This window comes from Python bivittatus, unplaced genomic scaffold (assembly GCF_059951505.1).
Source record: "Python bivittatus isolate LINGU-HERP-01145 unplaced genomic scaffold, Pbiv_v1 ctg000020_np1212, whole genome shotgun sequence".
Classification (NCBI taxonomy): Eukaryota; Metazoa; Chordata; class Lepidosauria; order Squamata; family Pythonidae; genus Python; species Python bivittatus.
The window spans coordinates 30,814,832-30,833,560 of NW_028277030.1; the positions used below are offsets into that span (position 1 = coordinate 30,814,832).

At 37.6% G+C, this 18,729-nt stretch overlaps 1 protein-coding gene across 2 annotated transcripts in view; it reads left to right on the forward strand.

Moving 5' to 3' along the window:
- PXDN (peroxidasin) overlaps nucleotides 1-18,729 on the forward strand; it is an 82,225-nt gene that overhangs the window by 15,267 nt on the left and 48,229 nt on the right. For both annotated transcript variants that reach the window (XM_088136657.1, XM_088136664.1), the window contains exons 2-3: nucleotides 14,785-14,856; nucleotides 15,977-16,048. In XM_088136657.1, the coding sequence (XP_087992783.1) occupies nucleotides 14,785-14,856; nucleotides 15,977-16,048 (144 nt within the window). The remainder of the gene's footprint in view (nucleotides 1-14,784; nucleotides 14,857-15,976; nucleotides 16,049-18,729) is intronic.

Sequence of the window (18,729 nt, forward strand, 5' to 3'; positions counted from 1 at the left end):
AACCCAGGATGTTTGGATGTGTCGTGTGCTGGTCATTTTTTAAATCTCCCAGACACCCAAAGGAAACTGGAAAACTATCACTTCTGGTTACCTGTCTTAAATTCAAGACAGGAATTTACAAGACGGAACCTTCACAAGGGAACATAATGTTCAAAGACTATCGTGACACAGTTGGAGATGGCACCACCATCTCAGCTGATACAACCTCTCTGCCTATTTTTCACCACCACCCTGTGTAGCTATGGAGGATGAAAGCTACTTAAGAGACAGAGATAGGAGCTCCTATGGAGGCCTCAGTGGGATATCAGCTCAATCTCAGTTGTTAGATATCCTGGCCCTGCCAAATTAAGTAACATATTGCATGATAAGAACCATTTTTCAAAGTTTTTCAAAGTTTAAACCTTCAGTGATAGAACTATAAGTCTTGATAAACTCACTTCAGTCTCCCATTGAATTCCTTTGTATGAGAACAGTACCTTTGTGTTCAGATGTAAAATGTCCTGGAGTAAGGAGTTGAAATGTTTATCTATTTGATATTTAATATTGCAGTATCTGATGTCTTTTTTTTCTTTCTTTTTTTGTTTTTTGCAAATAGATTGACTTGTTTGTCTTTCCTACAATGCAGAAGAGTGTAATTTGAACTGAAGTGAACTGAATTCCTGATGTTTAGATGAATCTCTCTGGTCCTGTAGGTGTTGCTAGAGTAAATAAGGTGTAAGATTTAGTTTCTGTGCCTGTATTCCTGTTATGGGTCCTGTTGCTAGTGTGGGAACTTTTTAATTAGGGACCTGTCTATAAACAGAGGCCTGTCACCCAAAGCCTGAGAGAAAAAATATTCAGGGTTGGTTATAAATAATTGATGATATGTTTGAATGGCTTTAGATGGAAGTATAAGTGATATGATTTGACAATTTACATTCTGAGTCAAGTCATGGTAGATCAGTCTAGATAATTGATTTGGTCTCTCCCTACTCACTCTTAGATAGGTACTGAAAAATGACTGATTGAATTATTTTAGTGGTAAATACCTATCTTAGAATTACAGGTAAGGATGTGATTCAGTAAGTAGGTTTCTGGAGAGCCAGTGTGGTGTAGTGGTTAAGGGATTAAACTAGGGCTGTGGCGTTTGTCCATTCTCAGCCATTGAAGCTCCCTGGATGATTTTAAGCCATTCACCTCCTCTCACCCCAACCAACTTCACAGTGTTGTTGGGAAAATTGGAGGTGGGGATGCTGTGTTTGCCAGTTTTAGTTCCTGAAGGAAAGATGGGATAGAAATCTAACAACAAATACAGGTAGTCCGATTTACAGAGTCCATTTGAGTCCAAAGTCATACTGTCAACTCTAAACTACCATTACAGACAGCAAGCCATATGCTGATAGCCTTTCTGTGAACGATGTCACTTTTATTGTATTCCTTACATTACTGAAACCAATAAAATTCAGACAGTTATTTCTTCAGGCCCCTGACTCACACAACTTTTGTTGAGCTACTGCATTTCAGCTATTGGGTCACAGTTTAGAAATTTTGCACTCCAGTTTTCTTTGTTTTTCTCTTTAGCCAGAAACTTTAGTTTATCGTTCTCTTTTCTTTTCATTTTTTTAAAGCAACCCTTTGTTAAATCAATCAGCTCTAAAATTTATGTCTGGTGAAACAGCTGCATCACTGATATATCAAGTATTCTTCTGTTCCACAAGATTAGCAAGTTGCATTTTTGCATTTAGTTCCAATTTTAGAATAGTGAATGTTTATATCTGTTTTTGACATTCTTAATTGTTGCCAGGACATCAGTAGTACTGTTGAGTTGCAAGTTCTAATCATAAGACTGCACTCAGGGACAGTGGATTAATAGGCTCAGGCTGTTAACAAACATATATGAGACTAAGAAAACAGTCTTGGAAATGGCAGATACAGCTGTGGAATTTGCAGGAGTCATATTTTCCCTCTGGCTTTTTCTGGGGGAGAATATTCTGGGCAGATTGAGGAAGTAATGCTAGAGAAGAGGTTTTCTGTAACACTGAGTTGTTCAGTATTCACAGTTCTAACGGGGTGGGGTATTTCAAATGAGGGAACTCTGATTTATATTCCATCAAAATGCACCAATGAAATGACACTCCAATCCTATGCCTTCTTTTATACTTATATTTACATTAAAATGATTTGAAGCTTTTTATATAAAGAAGTCATGAGAGTTTTTAATTTTTTAAAAAACTGAGCATTCTCCTTAAATCCTATCTGACTATCACAGAAAAGTATTGTCATGGAAATACGAAAAGGGCTAATACTGATTTTTTTAAAAAAATCTTTATCCATCTCACTACAGGTAGTCCTCGACTTATGACCACAATTGGGACCAGAATTTCCACCACTAAACAATGCAGTCATAAAGCACAACATCATGTGACCACATTGCTTAGCAATGGCAATCCTGGACCTCCTTATTGCCATCATTAAGCAAATTCCATCAGTTGTTAGCTGAGGACCCACCCCAATCCAAGCCATTCCAGGGTTGGTCCCTCTGAACCTTGAGCCTCAGTAAGATGAGGGACTGCCTCCAACCCCCCCCCCCGCCCACCTATCTTCCCCCCATCTCTGCCCTTTTGGCTGCCCTGCACCCTGCCTTGTGGGATGGCAAGCAGCCTCACAACTGCATGGCTCTGGGGCTGCTTGCTATGCTGTGGCTCAGGGGCTTCTTGATCCTCCTTCCCTCTTCACTCACTTGCATGCACCATGCCCTCCTTCGCTCTCTCACATGCATCAGCGCCTTCCTTCGCCCCTTGCTCACACACATGCACCTCTCTCCTTCCTTCTGCTCACTCAAGGACTCTCCAGGGATGCTTCTGGGTGCTGAAGGAGTGCTCCAGGGGCACTTCCAGACGCTGAAGGACTCTCCAGGGGTGCTTCCAGTGTGCGCTGTGCAGCTTACGTTGGAAGCTGCTGGCCATTCGTGAAGCTTTCTCCTTCCTACTGCAAAGTCTCAGAGCTGCAGCACAGCGCCAAGGGAGTGCTGTGCATGCGTGTGAGTGAGTGAAGGGGGAAAGGAGAGTGTGGTGTGTGCGAATGAAGAGAGGCCAGGGTGGGTAGGGGAGACTTATCCGAGCAACTTGCGACCTCCCCTGCTGGCTGGCCCATTGACTTTGCTTGTGGGAAGCTGGCAGGGAAGGTTGGAAATGGCAATCATGTGATCATGGGGTGCTTGGCAACCAGTCATAAGTGTGAATGGATTGCCAGGCACCCAGATTGTGATTTTGTGACCATGGGGATGCTTCACTGGCTGCAACTTCAGTCGTAAGTACATTTTTCAGCATCGTAACTTTGAACGGTCTCTGAACAAATGGTTGTAACTTGAGGACTACCTATAGAAGATATAAAGCAAATGCACTGTCTGGTACTGTTCATTCAACGGAGGGGTCACTATATTGAATTAAGGCTAAACATATTCTTTCAGGTAAGAAATTAGTAATTAAATAGCGATATCAAATTAATTTGAGAGTTATTAACATTTCTGTAAAGATTTTGATTGGTTTCTTTAAATTTTGGAACTAAAATTCCTCACTTTACCTCTTCAAACTGCTGGTGGCTGTTTGCCTTCTAGAGGCCTTATTCCTTAGATGAACTCTCTTGACTCTTATATTTATTTCTTATGATTACCTTTTGATTATCAGGAAAGAAATGATTCATTGGATGAGTAGGTGGATGAATGAATGAATTGATTGATTGAGTGTGTGCCATCAAGTCGCTTTTGACTCCTAGCGACCACATCGATAGATTTCCTCCAAGAAATAAAAATACAAGGGTATTTGTTTGGGAAAGTCCAGTGAAAAAGACAAAGTCAGTGTGTTTTCAAATGGCCAGTGCTTTCTGGTTTTCAAGTACTTCATGTGCATTATCTAGCAAAAGTCTGGATTATTATGCCATACAGGGTTCTTGGAGGTCAGGATGATCAATCTCTGCTTATCTTGCTGCCTGCATTCTGTCTGCAGAATCCAGGATTGCATGCCCAAAATATCAGATAGGAGGAATAATGGAAGATTATCCTCATGTTCTGCAGGGCAACTTCTTAGGTGATTCTGGAGTTCTTATATCAGGCAAAATCAGCACTGAATTCACTGCCCAAAATGTTCATAATAACCACAGACCTTGATGGATCGAAATAGTGAGATTAAACAAATTCATGGAAAATGTAACAACTGGTTACTACTATCTATAATAATTAACAGAAGCTGTAGGTGCAGAGGCAGTATGTTTCTGACTGTCACTTTGCAAAGAATAAATAGTGGTCTTTTGCTCAGTATAAGGCCTCCTGGAAGCATCCTATTAGCCAGAAATGACAATGCCAAACTAACAGGTGCCAGATTCTTCTTAGCTTGATGAACAGCTGCAAATAGATGTCCCTGACAGATGTTGGCGATTATAATCATTCATGTATTGTGGTATGTGTGTGTGAGAGAGAGACATTATACATGTTCTCGTGCATGAGAGAGAAAGAGTAATATTACATTGATTGTTTAATGTATTCTCCCTTTGTTTCCCAATTTGAACACAGGAAGGAGATTAAATCTACTTTATTTGATTCTTTCTGGGCTCCAGTGCTTGGTTTGGTTAGATATAATTTATTTTTATCCTTACATCATCCTCTGAATTAGCCATGGACAACAATTGGTGATGACAGAGATTATGAACATTCAAAATATCTGGAGGCACCTAAATTAGGGAAACTTGTTTTGTGTCCTGAGAAACAACACAACTGTTGAACAACAATAATTGAACAACTTTAGCTGTTTTGTGTTCTGCAGCTTGGGCTCAGTGGAGTTATTATAAGAAGAATAAAAAGTAAAGGCTCCCCCAAACTGAGTTTGATTCCTGGTGACTATATAGAGAGGTTTATAAGATCTTTTTGGCAATGGTATGGAAATGGTTTCTAATTGCCTTCTTCTGAGATGCTTTTCAACTTTGCAGGCTAGTCTTTGCAGATTTCCTGGTAGTGCTCCATCTGAGTTGGTCTAATCCTGCTTACTTCGTTTGAAATCAGCCCAGCTAGGTTAGAAACTGTAACATAATGATCTCGTCTACAGTAAGATTCAGTGCTGGATTATATATATCTTTCTGTTCTGCCATGACCCTGCCCTGCTCCAATGTCTCTTTTATTATCATTTTTTGGACTTATTTAGACATGCACTTGGTCAAACTGTAACAGCCTCATATTTGATTAAGTCTACCCCTATCCTGGGTTGAAATAAATACAGTTAGGGACTAGTACAGGTAGTTCTCACTTCACAACCACAGTTGGGACTGGCAAGTCCAAGTGACGTGGTAATTAAGCGAGACATCACATGACCATGACGGACTTACAATCTCACTTCCACCACAGTCATTAAGTGAGTCACTGCAGGTCATTAAGTGAGACATATGATTGCAACTTGCAGTTTTACTGCCAGCTCCTTCATTGAGTCTGCTTGTCAGAAGCCGGCTGTGAAGTGTGCAGATGGCGTTCATGTGAGTGTGGGATGCTGCAACAGTTGTACACACCTGCTGGTTCTGAAGCACCCAAATCTCAATCATGTGACCACGGGGATGCTGTGACGGTCTTAAGTGCAAGGACCAGTTGTAAAGTTACTTTTTCAGCACCATTGTAACTTTGAATGGTTGCTAAACAGGGCAGTCTTTAAGCAAGGACTACCTGTAATAGGGCTTTTGTAGTCATGGTACCTTTAGAAATTATCTGTCATTAACTTGATTCAGCATTCAGAATTTCTTTGATATGCCCCAGTTCTTAGTAGAGTTTAGCATTGATCTGAAGGTTTTGAGTTTTACAGACATGTTCTTCGTTCATTATTCTGTTGACGTTTTATTATTGATGTAAGATATTGCAGAATACAAATGTTTAAAATGAACTAATTAAATTTGCTCCGTATTTCCTTTACTGATGAACTTCTGTGCAATATTTTTAGAAAAGAAAGCTCATGACCATGTGAAAGCAAATATAGCTATCCCCTCGGCCATATGGGGTACTCTCCAATATGAATGTTTACATCTGCTTCCTGTCCTGTGATGGGATTCTTCTGGAGTGTATGGGAATAAGGAAAGCGACTGAGGATGAGAACCCACTGGAAGTCATCTTTGGTGCTTGCTCAGACTTGCTGCCAAAAACACAAGGAGCAAAACCTCCCAGTGTGAGTTTGTAGAACTGGGGAAGAGGTCATAACTGCAGGAGAATAATCTAGACTGGGTCTAAATTCTCTTGGCATATGCAGCTGTGGTGCTTATGGATGTTTGCAGTACTGGCAGTTTTTCTCCTATATACCAAATCTATGTTGCCTCAGTTTTTAAAGGCCTATATTTGTTTTTTTGCACCTGTGTCCTATTTCCATAACAGTTTAAAAAAGAGACTTTATTGACATGAATTACACATTCTTTCCCCTTCCCCTGAGCATTTGGTGTGTTGTTGCCCAGAACCCTCTTTTATTTTTGTTAGTCTTATTTTGTTAGATATGTGTCTCAGCAAGATTGCTACGACAATAAAGTATCACCTAGACTATACAGCTTTTTGTTTATTTTTCTTTTGACGAAGAATAAATTGAAGCATCAATGCTACCGACAGCGGGAACTTTTGTATGTGGAATTCTTATGTTAAAAGAATACCTTATTGTAGCGAAATGTCTACAGCTGAGAAAGTCTAGCATATGATGGATTTATAGAAGTAAAACTGCTCCTTGTTATTGTAAAGAGGAGATGTCTCCATAATAGTGAGGCAAAATAAGAGGAAGGACACTTAATATTCTAAATATGAATATAAGGATTCCAGGCCAAAAAGGAACAGGTGACCTCTTGAAGTCCTAAAATACCCCTCTCAGAAGAATTCCTAGTTTCCATCCACAACCCCTCGTTCCTTAAGCACTTTCTCTAGGTGCCCCCTGTCTGCCAGGATAATTGTGGAACTGCCGTCTTGTGATGCTTTGTAAATATAGTTTGGAATTAGAGAGAATTATTTAGAACAGAAAAGCTAATAGAAGCAGGTGCAAGCTAAAATAACATTATGCAAACACTTGGTATATTTTAAAGATTTATCTGCCTGAAGTGTTGTACACAGGAAATAATTATGTTTCAGTTTCAGATAAAAGGTAAAGGTACCCTTGAGTCCAGATCCATTCCTGATGGCTGTATCTGTACTGTTTTCTTAGTAGCATTGCAGAAGTGGTATGTTATTGCCATCTTCTGAGATTCATTCATTCATTCATTCATTCATTCATTCATTCATTCATTCCTTCCTTCCTTCCTTTCTGTCCAATAGCCTTGGACAGTCTCCTAGGGAGTCTCCCATCCAACTTTTAACCAGGGCTGACCCTATTTAATGTCTGAGAGCAGCCAAGCTTGGTTAAGTGCTGCCATGCCATATGAGCTTCCCTGTTGCATTATTTGTGTGATGCTACAAAACCTGTAGTCCATAAATTTAATAACATGTTCAGTTGCTGGAAGTGTAATACACAAATAATCTGTATAGTGCATATTATGTGTAATTTCTTAAAGGTAGTAAAGTAACATACTGAAACATACTATTAGAAGGAATATATGAAATTACTGAACAGAGGCTTAGAAACCAGAGTTATGTAAGATGTAGAGAAAGTAGAACTTTCTTGGTGAATATATTGACAATAAACAAAAGTGTATGTGTCAGGAATCAGAAATAATGCAATTCAAGAATACTTTAGTTAAACTGTAAAGGTATCAAACATCACGTGCACACACATTACTTAACAATTTATGCTGGTCAATGACCAAAATGAAGATTTGAATTGACATTTAACAAACATTACTTAACTTTCTAAGGATTTATGTTACTGGTATTTAAAATGTGTGTGTGTGTGTGTGTGTGTGTGTGTATTGGAAACTGTAAATCTTGTTAATTTGATTTAAAACTGTTGTTGTTGTTTAGTCGTTAAGTCGTGTCCGACTCTTCGTGACCCCATGAACCATATTGCGCCAGGCCTTCCTGTCCTTCACTGCCTCCCTGAGTTTGCTCAGTTTCATGCTCATTGCTTCAGTGATGCTATCTAACCATCTCATCCTCTGCCGTCCTCTTCTCCTTTTGCCTTCAATCTTTCCCAGCATCAGGGTCTTCTCCAAAGAGATCTCTCTTCGCATTAGGTGACCAAAGTATCTGAGCTTGAGCTTCATTATCAGTCCTTCCAATGAACAATCAGGGTTAATTTCCTTTAAGATTGACTGGTTTGACCTCCTAGCAGTCCAGGGGACTCTCAAGAGTCTTCTCCAGCACCACAGTTCAAAGGCATCAATTCTTCGGCGCTCGGCCTTTTATGGTCCAGCTCTCACAGCCATACATTACTACTGGAAAAACCATAGCTTTGACTATGCGGATCTTTGTTGGCAAGGTGACGTCTCTGCTTTTTAATATGCTGTCTAGGTTTGCCATAGCTTTCCTCCCAAGGAGCAAGCGTCTTTTAATTTCATGGCTGCAGTCTCCGTCTGCGGTGATCTTGGAGCCCAAATAAATGAAGTCTGTTACTGCTTCCATTTCTACCCCTTCTATTTTCCAGGAATTGATGGGTCCAGATGCCATGATCTTAGTTTTTTTAATGTTGAGTTTCAAGCCAGCTTTTGCACTCTCCTCTTTCACCCTCATCAAGAGGCTCTTTAGTTCTTCTTCACTTTCTGCCATTAGGGTGGTATCATCTGCATATCTGAGGTTGTTGATGATTCTCCCTGCAATCTTGATTCCAGCTTGTGATTCTTCCAGCCTGGCATTTCTCATGATGTACTCTGCATATAGGTTAAATAAGCAGGGTGACAGTATACAGCCTTGTCGTACACCTTTCCCTATTTTGAACCAATCGGTTGTTCCATGACCGGTTCTGACTGTTGCTTCTTGGCCCGCATACAGATTTCTCAGGAGACAGGTAAGGTGGTCTGGTACCCCCATCTCTTTAAGAATTTGCCACAGTTTGTTGTGATCCACACAATCAAAGGCTTTTGCATAGTCAATGAAGCAGAAGTAGATGTTTTTCTGGACTTTAACATAAACTTTCAAAGTAGCCCACCAAATCCAGCATTGTATTACTGACATCATCCAGTTGTGCTGACTTAGTTGTATAACTTTCTTTGTCTGGTTTTACATACACTGTTCTAATCTTGTTTTTACTATTCTGATGTCTGTTTTTCATTTCCTGCCTCAATGTCCTTGAATAAAAGAATAAGCATATATAAGCAATGTAGACTTGCTTGCTGGGAGCGGGAGATCTTTTGTCATTTACTGGAGAAACACAGTGAAGAGATTTGGTGTTGATGTTGTTTGTTGGTGAGTACATTGGAAGGAGGAAAAAAACAGTTCTTTTCATATTCACCTTATTTTTAGTTGTTTTTTCCCCTCATTCACTCTCACAAGTGGGAGATTATTTAATCTTCCTCCCTATGAAGCCATGCTGTACAATACAGTATCACTATTTAATAGCTCACCCTTGAAATTTACAGCGATAGTATTTTAGTGAGACTATTTTAAATTTTTCCAGCTGAAAGTATTTGTGTGTGTGTGTGAGAGATTTTTTGAGACAACAAGTGGAGAATTGGCATTTTTAACATAGTTTTGTTTTGATTAAGAGATAGCGATAGCATCTTCTCACCTTCTTGTATAAGAAGAGATTAATTTCAAGAATGCCCCTTCGATGTAATCTGCAGCACTGCACTGACATCAACTTTACAGTTGTATGGCATGATTTGAAGGCACTGAACACCAACTATTTTGACTGATGAGTGCCCACTTTAAATTTCATACTTTTTCTCTGTTAAACTGGAAGCAAGGAAACAAAGGTTAGAATTGCTAAAATCAGACTGTATTAAAGAGTAGTTCGGTAGCACACACAAAAAAAGAGAGAATAATGAGAATATTGGATGGATGGATATTTTTGGAATTAATTGTGGTACTAATCTGTGCTGCTCTGTAGAGGAATTAATTTGGGAACATTTAAGCAAATAAACATTTGGAGAAAATATTCATGTGTGGGGATTTGAAACTCATGTAAGATTAAATTTATATTAGGAAGAAATTTATTGAAGGGATATTGGCAGTCTTGATATTTGGAATAAGTTAGATCCTGTCTCTGCCTTATACTCAGTGCCTGGTCAGCAGGAGTGTGTTCACATGTCCACTTCACAGTTATGTAAAACAGAGTTTGCAGCAGCAAAGTTCAAAGGATTGGCTAAGTATATGACTTCTATATGTGACCTCCCAGACTTCTGAGATATGCTCCTAGTCTCCATGTAAAATGTTGTTCATTTCTGATACTGGTAATTGTCAATGTACCCTTAATTAAATGTAATGAAAAGCAAAGATTTGATTGCATGAACCTTCTTCTGCATATTGCTTGAAAGTTTCTCCCTCTCTTTTGGACTTTGCTGTCAGGAATCCCTAGAGCTGTGAACTCAAGGACACTTCGTGGAGGAGAATTAAGGGGCAGTCAGTCCTGAAAGAGCCCTGTTCCCTTTATTCTTGGAAATAACATTGGTTGTTAGCTGTGAAGTGGGATTGGAGAAGGGCAAAGGCAAAACAAGCAGTTGTGTCCAAATTGGGTTTGTTAACTTTTATGATTTAGCACCTTATATTGTATCTTCTTATAATGCAGGAATGTGATAATATACTTTATGATCAAAATTTTTGATCGTGTATCGCCCTCACTCGCTTCCATCTCTTTCATTTCACTATTAAATTCAGCACAGGATGCAATAACAACTGTTGAATATGATGCCAGAGCTCTATTCAAGAGCTGCTGCTGGTTTTTTCTTCTCATTGACTCTCATCACTCCAGTCCTCTTTCCCCTGAACATGTGATGCCATATTTATGGCAGGAAGCAGGAGAAATAGCCCAAGGGGGTACAGCATTGAGAATGGGAGAGAGGGAAAAACAGATGGCTTTTAAAATAATGCAGAAATAAGAGGTAGGAATTACAATCTTAGTCGTAGCTCTTTTGCATCCTGCAACTGGGAAGGGAATATTTTGGTCTGGCTGGCATATAGCAGACATAGCTGGGTACAGTCTTTCATGCAACCTTTCCTAATTTGGACAACCTCTGGATGTGAGGATTTCAACTCTTAGAATTCTCAACAGTGGTCATGTTAGCTGGTGAATTCTGGAAGCAGAAGGCTGCTCTAATTCAACCACAGTTATTTCTGCAATGACAAAGGGCATTAGGCAGTAGGGCTCCACATGCTTCAGATTCGAAGGGAAAGAAGTGCTTCGAAGCACATGCCAGCATTGAGTAATACCTGTCAGCAACTTCTTTAAGAAACTGTAACTTTTCCTGGGATCACATAAGTGCCTTCCGTTCCTGTAGTGCAATCCTTGGGGTGGGGGGAGGGGGATTGGTTTAAGGACTTGCCCACACACTTTCCAAAGCACCTCTTTTCCTTTGCATTAAAATATTGCTCAGCCCTATTTTGCAGGTCAGGCAAATATGCTGAACTGAATATAGCTGCAGTTCTGAACTATCTTGGAGAGGCATTAGTAAAGCATACACTTCAAGTGCATAAGGTCTGAGGTTGAATCCCTGGCATCTTCAGGTAGGGCTGGAGAAATTGCTGCCTGTAACCCTACAGTGCTACAGTTAGTAACTATATCTTTAATATGGTAGATGGACCAAAGATCTGGCTTTGTGTGGCTTTCTGCATTCTTAGTATGTTCTTTGTTTTTAGTATGTATGTTGTAATTTTCTGCTTTGCTATGTTCTTAATAGGTATGCTGCTCCATTGTCATGTGGCATTCTGCCCAACATAGAAGTTCTAGAAGGTTTTGTACACGTGCTGCAATTTGTTTTTGATTACAAACAGGAAGAGAAGCAAGAATCTGTATTGCAAAATTCCAGCCTTCTTGTGAGCTATCTGTAAAATTTCCGCTGCATGATTAAATTGATGTGGAGATGGGATTCCTCTGGGAATGAAGATAAATTAAAAGGGTTGAGTTTCCTTTCCCTGGTGATCTAATATAAACCTGTTTTTAAAAAGGATAAAGTTTGAGAGACATACTCACTGAGTCTCTTCTTCCAAATAGGTTTTGGTCTGACTGTAGAGTTTCATGTAACTAATATGAAAAATAAAGGAGGTTAAAGAGGGAAGAAATGCATTGAGTTTGTAACCAGGATATAGCTGGAGTATAGATTAAACTGGAAAACAAACTAGCCTTTTCTCAAGATCTTTTCTCAACAAGTTTGTTAATGTGATAGTAGATTAGATAGGTATCAAGAGCTTATGTTTAAAATGCCATAATGGCCTTTCCTTAATTTCAATTCTGTACAAATATTTTATTTTTCCTTTTGAAGCAAGCTTTCTCCACACTACTGTGATTCTTGAAAGAAATAACCTGGTCTCATTCCACTATAAAGTAATATGTGCCACAAAAGTTTGGTCTTAAAATTTGCTCTGTCAGTGAGTAAAGTTAGTAAATTATTGTGGATCGCTTTTGATCTGACCTACCAGGAATAGAAGAATAACTAAAACAAGTGATTATATATCATGTCTGAAACTTGGCATCTCCATGAAGATAAGTTTGTCTTCCAGGCATTTTCTTTAATGGAAGAACAAAGAATGTCCAGAGGAAAAAAAATAAGATTCCTGATTTACTCAGTTCCAAGATTTTGGAGATACCATTATCTGGAAAATATGTTGGTGCACTCCAGCTTTCAATGCCAAAAGCAATGTGTGTTTATTCACATTTAGTGTTACTCTTATACTAATAGCAATGTTTAAAAATACTAATTTATTACTTCGTTTCTTCCAGGCTTTGTTTTGCTCTGTTTACCTGAAAACCACATTGTTTCCCATCTACCAAGAGATGATTGCTTTTAGCCAATATGTATGAAATAACTCATTTTAAAACATATTGAGAAACAGCCGTATTCATCTCACATTTTAGAACCCCAAACTACATGTATTCACAATATTCAAATGTACTTATTGGTGTTTGTGGGAAAACATTAATGGAGTTCCTTGCAAGGTATATTACTATGGGGGTATTACAATGTAGACATTCATTTATTTTTTTTCATAAAAATTGCATGGATAATGAGTAACAATAAATACAAGATAATTAAATCTAAGCAAATCAATTTAAAAAGTTTTTAAAAATCAGTAAATGCAGAGTAAAACGAAGAAAAAAGAAGAAACAAATACCACCACAAATGTTCATTTCCCACTTCAAGAGCAAGAAGCAATGGAACATGTTACAACACCATGACATAAATCCTGGCCTACTGTATTTGCATTACAATGTTAGACATAAGTATGTAAGTTACACGACTTGGATCACAAAATCTGTGAACAGCATCTGCCATCTGAAATTTATTTCTTCACTTATTTATCAAAATATCTAATTCAAGCAGTTATCTTAAAGTCAGAACCTTGTATGCCTTTGCCTGCTGGCAGAAAAACATGAAGAACAAAATTGGTTTAACCTCCCTTGGAAGAGAGCTGTAAACATCCTAGGAGGACACTTTCATGGTCCTGCAGATGGTTTCAGCTGTAAGTGGGACAGAGAAGAAGGCCTCCCTCAAAACATGGGTGTAAGGGCCTTAAGAAAGGATGTGATATTTCAAATGGTTCATCTGGTCCCAAGATGATTAGAATTAATAATGTCATTAACAACACCCTATGTCTAGAAGCTGAGCAGTAGCCAAAAATGTTGGGAAGGTTTTGAGTTGAAATCTCAAAAAAAAAAAAAAAATTAAACAATGTTTTTCATGGCATCCTTTTGTAGAACAGAGTTTTAAGAAAGATAAAGTGTCCCTTGACACTTAGTTCATGTAATTTTGTTGGAATAACATGGAAGTAGTAGTGCAAACATGATGTATTTAATGAGGTGTTATCATGGCCAATTCTAGGAAAGAGCAAAGCTGAGTTACTAATCTTAGCTGTACAAATGTACTGCAAGGCATACAGATTTAGGACTAGATGGAAGAACACATGCAGCCTGCAAACCTGGGTGTTCATAAGCAGTATAATCCCATCCAAGGCAGGCTGAATTCTGATTCCCTAATCTATCAATTGACAGTCAGGAGTACTTTTGTCTTCTCTGCACTGTTTCCCTCATCTAGTTTGTTAACAGCATCATACACTGATTTAAACTGGAATATCTTTCTTGGATTTAGATGGAAAGGACATACAGAGTTAGGTGACATTAGGCAATATACAAGCCCTAAAACTCCATAGATTTTTTTCCCAACAGTTTTGTGTACATGTAGTCCCCAGGTTAAGAACATGTGGTTTAAGGACAAGCCATGGTTAAGAACAGAGCCTATTGTAGGAAAATTTGAGTTCAGTACACAATGATTTGAGTTAAATACACAATGGTTTGAGTTTATTACACAATACTATTTATACAGTACTATACAATAATACTGTTCCAGCTTACATACAAATTCGACTTAAGGACAGACCTTGGGAATGGAACCTGTTCTTAAACTGGGGACTACCTTTATATGTTAAGTAACTTATGCATGATAGAAACTAGGAGATCATCACCTTCTGTGGGTTGGCACTAAAAATCACAAAAACCATTGGACTATCGTCAGAACAGGATATGCAGAAGAAGAATGGAATATTCTGGAATTCCACGGAATGTTGTTTTGCATACCACACTTCACTTTGTAGATCATTGCTTTTATTAGAATGAAATGCCATTGAAAAGTATATAACATTATTAGCAAATGTTTATTTTCATCTTGTTGAAATGTTGGCAGTAAAAGATATATTAATCAAGGACTTTTTTCCCCATTCCCCAACAGAGATCTGCGGTTCAATCGAATAAAAGAAATCCAGCCTGGTGCATTTAGACGGCTTAAAAATCTGAACACATTGTAAGTTTTATTCCTCTTATTTTCCCTTTTGTAAATTGTGAACCATTTTTTATTTGCACCTCCGTTTGTATTTAATCTCATTAAGACTAATAAGATTTGTTTCAGTGTACATTAAGTTTTCATTATGTTGATTTCTAACTAGAGTTTTAAAGTTTTTAAATTTAATTAGTATTTTTTGGAATCCACATGAACATAAGTCTACTGTTTATGGGAAAATTAAATTGTTACAGCGAAAGATGGGAAACCATCTGTAATTTTTGTTCATGAGCTCAACTATATGAAGTTAGTTCACTTCAAACACAATATTTCTTAACAGTTATTTTGACTGAATAATCCTAAATTTTGAGCTACCATTTAATTGACTTCTATATAAGTTTATCTAATCCAGCATTCCTTACAAAATGCACCAGAACTGGTAGCCACTAGATGGTCCACTAGCAAATTTGCTACTGATCCACCATGATCTATCCATCTTCTATCACTTTTATCTAAAACAAAAAAGGCAATATATTTTTGAAAGTATTAAGGCAGTGTTTCCATTTGGAAATAGGGCTTTCTAATTATAGCAGAAATAGTTTAAATTCTCATTCCTATTGATAGGTCCATGAAGACTTATCAGATACTTGCTCATCTAATTGACAGTATTGATAGATTTTATTTCATCCTTCCCCATGCGGTGTCCTCCAGAGTTGTTGGGACAGCAACTCTTAGAGAGCCAAGCCTCCATGTATATCATTCACAGCTATGCTAGGACATGCTAATAGAGATCACAAAAAAACCAAAATGCAAAGCATTCTAAAGATAAGATAGACCAACCAAAATGTTGCTCAACAATGAGCAAGCTTTCCAGAACTTCCATCAGATGATAATAACATTCAGAGAGCAATAGTAGTAACTTTGGCATTGAATGTAAAATATGCTTTGAATGTTGTGCCTATTCTAGCTATCTTCCTGAAGAAGAGGTGTTAGGGTTGAGATTTTGAAATAAAGTAGAAGTGTTCCATACTTCTTTCTTTTTCAAGAAATCACTTTAAGAAAACTCTGTCATTGTTATTTGTAATTAATTGTTGCAGTTATTTAGTGGAAAAAAGTAAATACCTCTTTTTGAATTATTTCCTAGACTTCTAAACAATAATCACATTAAAAGAATACCAACTGGAGCATTTGAAGACCTTGAAAATCTAAAATATCTGTAAGTGAAAACGTATTCTCTGAGACATGTTGATATAAAATGTATATTATGTACTAGGCCTATGCAAGTTGACTTCTGTTCACTTGATCAAGGACTCTTCTGTCACTTTGAAGCCTTCCTGTTGTCTCTGTCAGTTGCAAAAGCCAGAAGGTTTTCTGGGCATGCAAGGGCTGGAGAATGGAACCTCTTCTTAGCACTCTGAAGTGTTCCACCAAACTGGAGGAGGCTTCTGTGAAAGAGCTGTATACATACGGAAACCTCTTGGCTTTTGAAACTATTGGGTTGCTGAGGGAGGTGTGCAAATCAGTGCAACAGAGTTGCTTCTCTTCACCCTTAGAAGGAGCACCTACACTGTTTTATGAAGCAGCTTCAAGGCAGAGGTTCACCCAAATTTTCACTAAAGCAAAATACACTTCAAAATTTCCACAGACCAATTAGGCAGTGTCAAACCCCAAAGAGCTTTATATGAAAAAAATGGATAGGATTATAATAGTATCTTCTTAACTTTTCTGCTGATTTTTCCATTTATACGGGATTAGTGTTTAGTATCATTTTTAAGAGCTTAAACAAACGTTTATCTATAGTATTTTCAAAGCATCTAAGAGCTTAATTTACGCCATAATAAAAAGTACTTGCTAAATGTATCTATATTTAATGTTAATGTTAATATGATCATCAGAGCATCCCCAAACTATATCATGTTGGTTTCTGTGTTTTTCAGTTTTTCAGTTAGAGTATGAGAGTAGTTCATTCTCCTTCAATGATATCATTGCAAAGAAGAAAACTAGAAATTGGGTCCATGGCCAGAGCATGTGAAAGAAAACCAGTCTTGCATTTGTTTGAATATAAATAAAATTCTTTGCATGATGAGGCACCCTGAGAAAGAAGTAAGCAATAAACTGGATAAAACTTCCCATCAGATCTTCCTGTTCAACCTGGGAGATCTGGGAATGAATTAATTGAATGGGGAGGGGAGGGGCGGGTAGATCCTTCAAAAATAAAATGCCTGCATAAAAAGGCAACTTTTTATCAGTGGTTATGTAAAAGTTAGTAATGCAGCTTTCCAAGCATACAACAGAAGGCAGAGCATAGGAAAAGAAGGAGGCCTGTGACTAAAAGAGAAATCCTGTTATTAGTATGATTAATTTACAATCATGGCTGGGCAAAGGAGCTTAGACAATTTGAAGGTTGCTCGGCCACCTCCCAGGGAAGATAGGAATGCTGTCCAGTATACACAGGATGGGATCCAGTGTGCTACTTCTGCTGATGGGATTTCTCTGAGCAGAACCAAGTTAGGAATGTTTCCCTTTCCACTCGGTTGACCCTCTCACAACCTCAATACCTCTGTGGTGGCCTGGGCAAGATTTCCAAGATTTTCCCTCTTAATACTTTCCCTACAATTTTGGTTACTTGTCTATGCCATTTCTCTATGGCTTATCCTTCTATTCTCAATGGAATGTTGTTTAAATAAATGCTGTTTATAAGGCCCTTACACAGCTGCACTGATTTTGTTAGCTGTGTCACATTTTTCTTTCTCACTGGAATAGCTCGCAATTCCACATTGTAAAGAAACTCCCATCTGTCTTGAACTTCATTCTCCTTCAATACTTATATCTGTTGGGCTTGGGAAACAAATCATTAATTTTTTGGAATGTATCAGCTTTTCATTTTCTTAATATCATAAATATTCACTTCCAACCAAAGTATCCACTAATTTCATCTTTCCAGCCAATTATTTCCTTTTTTTTTTTAATATTTTTTTATTTTTACAACAAACACAAAACATACATGAACAAACAAAAACATAGAAAGGCATAAAAAAAAGCATCTTCCATTTTATACCGTGTGTCAACCAGTTACCAACTCGTTGGTGCCCCTTTCATAATCTTAAATTCTCATATCATCTATTCAAAATATACTTGTATACTTATCAATTAACAATTATTAATCATTCATAGCTAATCTATAGAATCATTTATTATAAGAAATTTTAACTTTCAATAGGATTAGTAATACATTTTCATCTATCGATTATATGTGTATATATATAATAATTAATATCAAATTTCTATTATAAAATTTCCTAATCCATTACATTACTCAGCCAATTATTTCCTATTGGTGAAGGACACTTTTATAATAGCTGATCTTCTGGCCTATTTGTCTACCTGCAAAAAGATGAAATTGTTAGCAGAGCAAATCAGGAATTTACTAGCTCTTCTATTCTTTGTTGAGTTTGGTTTTCAGCATAGTAATTGAAATCTCCTATGGTTATCATGTTTTCCCATTGTAGAAGTTTGGTAATCTGATCTTGAAAAGTATAATCCTAACCTCCTGTCTAGTATGGTGCTGTATGGCAGATGCATGCAATTATATAGCTATTATTATTTCCTTTTATTTTCATACAAATGAGTAAAATTGGTTTGCTCTTCTCTTTGATTTGACTTGATGGCACTATCATGGATCTAGTTTTGAATATATGTGCATTTAGAAGGTATATAAAAAATGAGTACTTTTTTTCCTTTTCAACATCTGATTGATTTGATAATGGTATATCACACTTTCTATGCCATCTCTTAGAAGCAGGTGACTATATCTCTTCATGAGGTGCTTCAGGTACATTTCTATAGAATGTTCATTGGAATGAAATGTCCCTTGGAACTGTGCACGGTCCTATTATT